The sequence below is a fragment of the Geospiza fortis genome, unplaced genomic scaffold, assembly GCF_000277835.1.
Source record: "Geospiza fortis unplaced genomic scaffold, GeoFor_1.0 scaffold148, whole genome shotgun sequence".
NCBI classification, from domain to species: Eukaryota; Metazoa; Chordata; class Aves; order Passeriformes; family Thraupidae; genus Geospiza; species Geospiza fortis.
In genome coordinates, this window is record NW_005054655.1 from 92,267 (window position 1) to 98,446 (window position 6,180).

General features: G+C 56.1%; 1 protein-coding gene across 1 annotated transcript in view; it reads left to right on the forward strand.

Annotated features, from left to right (window-relative positions):
- RAB11FIP5 (RAB11 family interacting protein 5) overlaps positions 1-4,879 on the forward strand; it is a 25,268-nt gene extending 20,389 nt beyond the window's left edge. Inside the window, exons 7-8 of the mRNA XM_031064917.1 lie at positions 2,238-2,421; positions 3,245-4,879. Of these exons, the coding sequence (XP_030920777.1) occupies positions 2,238-2,421; positions 3,245-3,454 (394 nt within the window). The 3' untranslated portion in view covers positions 3,455-4,879. The remainder of the gene's footprint in view (positions 1-2,237; positions 2,422-3,244) is intronic.
- Positions 4,880-6,180: the final 1,301 nt, after the last annotated feature.

Consider the following 6,180-nt stretch of genomic DNA (forward strand, 5'->3'; position numbering starts at 1 on the left):
GCTCCCCCTTAGGGCTCTGGGATCCCTCTCCATCCTTTCCAGCTGCCCAGGAGTGCTGGGCTCTGTCCTTGTGCCTGGACAGCTCTCCCAAGGGATCAGAGAATCACAGAGTGTGCTGAGCTGGGAGAGACCCTCTAGAGTCATCCATCCAGCCCTGGCCCTGCTCAGAGACCCCAAAATCCCACCCTGGGCATCCCTGGAGCGCTGTCCCAACACTCCTGGAGCTCTGGCAGCCTCAGGGCTGTGCCCATTCCCTGGGGAGCCTGGGCAGTGCCAGCACCTTCTGGGGATGAACCTTTCCTGATCTCCAGCCTGACCTGCCCTGGCCCAGCTCCAGCTGTTCCCTGGTCCTGTCCCTGGTCGCCAGAGGGAAGAGATCAGTGCTGCCCTGTGCTATCCCTTGGGAGGAGCTGATCCTTTGGCTTGTTGGAGCAGGTTGGTGGCTGCCACTGCTGTCCCCTCCCAGCACAGGGACAGTAGGAGGCATCATCGTGGTTGAAGAGGATTTCCACATCCTTGGTATGTCCTGATCCCATCACCATGGCCGAGGCACGAGGACACGGCACCGCTGGGACACACAGCTGGTGGGGCTGTCACCTGTGAGAGGCTTTGCAGAGCTCCCAGGTGGAGGCTTGGATGTTTCCATCCCCATGGATGGACATTTGGATGTTTCCATCCCGAGGATGGACGTTTGGATGTTTCCATCCCGAGGATGGACGTTTGGATGTTTCCATCCCGAGGATGGACGTTTGGATGTTTCCATCCCGAGGATGGACGTTTGGATGTTTCCATCCCGAGGATGGACGTTTGGATGTTTCCATCCCGAGGATGGACGTTTGGATGTTTCCATCCCGAGGATGGACGTTTGGATGTTTCCATCCCGAGGATGGACGTTTGGATGTTTCCATCCCGAGGATGGACGTTTGGATGTTTCCATCCCGAGGATGGACGTTTGGATGTTTCCATCCCGAGGATGGACGTTTGGATGTTTCCATCCCGAGGATGGACGTTTGGATGTTTCCATCCCGAGGATGGACGTTTGGATGTTTCCATCCCGAGGATGGACGTTTGGATGTTTCCATCCCGAGGATGGACGTTTGGATGTTTCCATCCCGAGGATGGACGTTTGGATGTTTCCATCCCGAGGATGGACGTTTGGATGTTTCCATCCCGAGGATGGACGTTTGGATGTTTCCATCCCGAGGATGGACGTTTGGATGTTTCCATCCCGAGGATGGACGTTTGGATGTTTCCATCCCGAGGATGGACGTTTGGATGTTTCCATCCCGAGGATGGACGTTTGGATGTTTCCATCCCGAGGATGGACGTTTGGATGTTTCCATCCCGAGGATGGACGTTTGGATGTTTCCATCCCGAGGATGGACGTTTGGATGTTTCCATCCCGAGGATGGACGTTTGGATGTTTCCATCCCGAGGATGGACGTTTGGATGTTTCCATCCCGAGGATGGACGTTTGGATGTTTCCATCCCGAGGATGGACGTTTGGATGTTTCCATCCCGAGGATGGACGTTTGGATGTTTCCATCCCGAGGATGGACGTTTGGATGTTTCCATCCCAATGGATGGATGTTTGGATGTTTCCATCTCCGTGGACAGATATTTGGATGTTTCCATCCCAAGGATAGTGCACAGCTGTGCCTGCTCCTTGCAGGGAGGGAGCATCAGGTCACTTCTCTTTCCATCACGCTGAGAAGGAACTGGACTTTGTTCAAGCCCAGAAAGAACTTTTGGGTGAAAAGTGAGGCAAAAATAAATGAAAATCTAATTCCCCCTTAACTGGCTCCTCACCCTCCCATTGGCCTTGTGGAGGGGGACAAATTCTGTGGTGGCTTTCAGGCAGGTGACATTCAGCTCTTGGGCTGGAGCATCAGTGGTGACCCCAGAGTAATCTGGAGGTCCCTGGGCAGCAAAAAGCTGCTCTGGGCAGTGGGTGCAGCAGGCTCTGATCACCCTGGAGCTGCATTTGAGCCCCTGGCAGGCGGGAGTTGTGACCCACAGCATTCCCAGTGAGGATGGGCAGTGCAGGTGTGGGCTCCAGGATCTCAGCCTAACACGTGTGCTGGGGCTCCTTATCTCCTGTGTGGATGGGAGCAGCTCCAGGGGCTCTGCCCTGCCCTGCTGGCTCTCCTGTGGCACAGACAGGTGGTGCCATCCCTGTACAGTCCCAGGGACAGGAGCCCTGGGGGTGCTGACCGTGCCACCCTTGTTGCCCACAGCCCCCACCCCGTGAAGCCCCTGAGTGCAGTGCAGGAGGGCTCCAGCGAGAGGAAGCAGCAGCCCAGGGCCAGCCTGGGCTCGGCGCTGAGCAATGGCCTGGAGAGGCTGAAGACAGTGACCACGAGCAGCGTCCAGCCCCTGGCCCCGGCCTCCCAACAGGACAAAACCGACCCCAAGGTAAAGGTAGGAGGCTGTGCCACACCTACTCCAGGTGTGCTGCTCCAGGGCCTGCCCTGGGGTGGGTGAGGGTCCAGGTCTGGGGCTGCTTCTCTTCTCCCATGGGCTCTGCACCTCCTCACCCCATTGTTCTCCCATCACCTGCTTTGCTTTGGGGGTGGTGTTGTGCAGTGTGTGAGTGAATCCCTGCTTGTAGAAACATGGAATGGGTTGGGTTGGGTTGGGTTGGGAGGGACCTTAAATCCCACCCAGTGCCACCCCTGCCATGGGCAGGGACACCTCCCACTGTCCCAGGCTGCTCCAAGCCCCATCCAACCTGGTCGCCACAAGGTGTGGAAGGTGGGAGGTGTAGTGGCTGCCTGACTGATACTCTGAAGGGTTGCTAATCCTGGCAGGGGGAAGGTCCTTCCTGGAGCTTTGCTGACCTGGATATACTCCAAACCCTGCTGTGCTGGGGCCAGCAAAGCACCTGTGGCACCTCTGAGGACACAGAGGGTGTTCTGAGGGTGACCCCTCCATCCCTTTGTCCACTCCCACTCCGTCTGCCTCCCCAATGTCACATGGAAAATGCTGCTGGGATTCACCTGATTGAAGGACAAGCACAACCCTGCGGGTCTCTGCACCCTGTGGGTGCTGCAGGGAGTTCAGCTGGTGCTTTACGAGCAGCACACGCGGTCTCTGTGGGTCCCCTGTGCTGCCCCTGCCTCTCCACTTTGGAAAGACAGACATGGAAAGTAGGAGTGCACTGGCTGTTACTGCATCCTGCCAACATGACCAGGAGCAGAGGTTTTAATCCCAGTCCCTGAATGTCCCTCTTGCCTCCCAGCAGGACCCTGGCCAGCTGGACCAGTCAGCCAAGTATTACCACCTGACCCACGACGAGCTGATCCAGCTGCTGCTGCAGAAGGAGGGCGAGCTGAGCAAGAAGGAGGAGCACATCCACGAGCTGGAGAACTACATTGACCAGCTGCTGGTGCGCATCATGGAGCAGTCCCCCACACTGCTGCAGATCCCTCTGGGGGGAGGCCAGGCCCCCTGAGCCTGCCCAGGGCAGCAGCACCGGCAGAGCTGTGCCCCCTGAGCCTGCCCAGGGCAGCAGCACCGGCAGAGCTGTGCCCCCTGAGCCTACCACGCTGCCAACACCCCTGCACCCCCTCCTCTTGCCCGAGACCTCCCATGGCTTCTGTTCCCAGAGTTAGCAGGAAGGGTTGGCTGCTCCTTCCCAGCCCAAGCTTAGCCCAGCTCGGCTCCAGGGAGCTGTAGGGTGGTGGGCTGCCAGCACCCTATGGGGAGGAGCAGAGCCCTCCCCACCAGACAGGCGCCTCCCTGGGTTCCTGTCGCTGTGACCAAGTGCCATGTCCTGGGCACTCCTCCTGCCAGAGCTTTAAGTGACCCCTGGACATCTGAGAGCTGGAAACCATCTCCTCATGACTTCATCCTGCTGCTGCTCCTGTGCCCACACTCCTCCTCTCTCCCCTGAGGGTGGTGTCCCCTGGCTGGTGCTGGGCTGGTGGGTGACACTGGGGACACTGAGACCCCCTGAGGCTCCCCCAGCACGTTCCTGAGCAGAGCCTGTGGGACGCCCCTTCCCCTCCTGCCCCAGTTACCCCAGTGAAGGGTGAAGAGCCAACCCCAGTTTGTGCCACTCCCTCACCACACTTGTGGGAGATGCTCCACAAAGGGACAGCGCCGGGCCTGGGTGGTGTCAGAGCCTGGCTGGGCCACGCTGGCTCTGTCACAGCACCAGTGCCAGGCTGACACTGCCTGGGTCCTCATGGCTGGCTGGAAATACGGCAAAGGGAGCATGGGATGGTGCCCCAGCAGTGCTGCAGGAGATCCTCTGCAGACCCCCACCCAGCAGGGGCTGCTGTGCCCTGGAGGGACCAAGGAGTGCAGAATCCACACTGAATTTCCACTCAGTATTCCCAGGAATGGCTGCTCACAGCTGCCCTGCCCTGCCTCTGCCTTGTCTGTCCAGCACAGCCAGAAAACACCCCCAGAGCAAGGCCTGGGGGGTCTGACCCCTCTGCAGGGCCCCTGCGGGGTCAGGCACCCCAAACCCTCCTGGCACAGCCCAGAATTCCCAAATCCTGGCAGGGCTGTGCCAGGCTGGGATCAGCTCTCCAGGGCAGTGCCCACCCTGCTGCCCTGATCACATCCACACCCTGGGATGGGCTCTCCAGGGCAGTGCCCAGCCTGCTGCCCTGATCACACCCACACCCTGGGATGGGCTGTCCAGGGCAGTGCCCAGCCTCAGGGGCAGCTCTGTCCCCTGCTGACCCCTGAGTGACCACCCAAAGGTGGAGCAGCATGAGACCACGACTGTTTTCTTTGTTCCAGTTGTAAACTTGTCTGTTGCAATTTTCATCAAATTCAGTATATCATCTCTTTTGGCGTGCCAATTCCCCTTTTTGTTTCCAATTTTGAAGTAAAGTTATGTTTGAAGTAAAATTATGTAAAGTAAGCTGGCTAAGGCTGCAGGAACCCCCTTGAAGGCCTGAGGGGATTCCAGCCCATATTCAGTGTCCACAGATAAGGAACACTCCCTGGGGCAGCACTTTGGGATGGAGTGAGGATGAAGAAGATGTAGGACTGGTGTAATTGCACCAGTTTGGAGGGGTATCATTTTTGTTAAATGGGGTTGCATCTTTCCTATGGGTAGACCTGATAAGTTCAAGGTGGGTCAAGTGTTGGTTGGGAGGTTGATATTGAAGTTGAACACAATAATGAGCTTTGGAGGACCCTAACAGCTCTAATTCCTGGAATTTCTCTGGTGCTCAAGGCAGGGTCTTGGTTTACCCATCCCAAGCATCTACCAGATTGTGTTTCTTATCTGTTTGTGGGTATTCATTTGCTGCTAAAGGAATCCTCCCAGGCAGATTGACAGAGGGCTGTCCATGCTGCCCATGGACAGGCAGAGATTGTCCTGCTGTGAAGTCTTGGCCAGTGTGACCCAGATGTCCTGGCTGGGCTGAGGGACAATCCATGCACCAGCTGATGGAAAGGTGAGGAGCATCCAAAATCCTGTCTGGAGCAGTTGGGGATTCCCTGCCACTGGAGAAATGGCAGGATGCTTGGGGATGAGTTGATCTGTGAGTTTGAAAAAATGGATTTTAGACTTACATGACTTTAACAGCTCCTCAGATCTTCCCATCTGATCCTCTCAGTTTTTACTGAGTAGAAAAGGGGAAGGAAAAGAGAAGGGGATAACAGTGCAACAAACTAGAGAGGGGTAGCAGTAAAACCATCCAAAGAGGGGTAACAGTGCAAAATAATGAGCAAATGAAACTCAACAGAGAGTCTTTCAGAGCAGTGCAGAGTCAACTTCTGTGACAAACATCTGTGTTTACATTCCTTTTCCTTCTCCTCCACACCACCTGAGCTTGATCCCTTTGCAGTCTCTGAGGTTCAGGGGGAGTGTCTCTGGGTGCTGCATTTGGCAGTTTGATGTACAGCTTGACATTCCTGCCTGGAATCCGCCTTGGGCCAGATCCTGTAGACATGCAAGCACAGCCTCTGCCCTAAGTAATTAATTTAAATGGGCCCATTATTTGTTTGGACTGGGGGTCTTTGATCAGCACAGGGGGTTTCTCTGTGAGCTGGGATCTGTGCATATTGGAGAGGTGCGTGACAGTGGAAGGGTTTGGCTCCATGAATGAATTTTCAAGAAAATTGATGACATAAAGAGCCTTACATAATCTTTCTACATTCAGTAGTGTTTCAACTCCCCCATGCTGCTGATCAAGGACTCTCTTGAGTGTACAG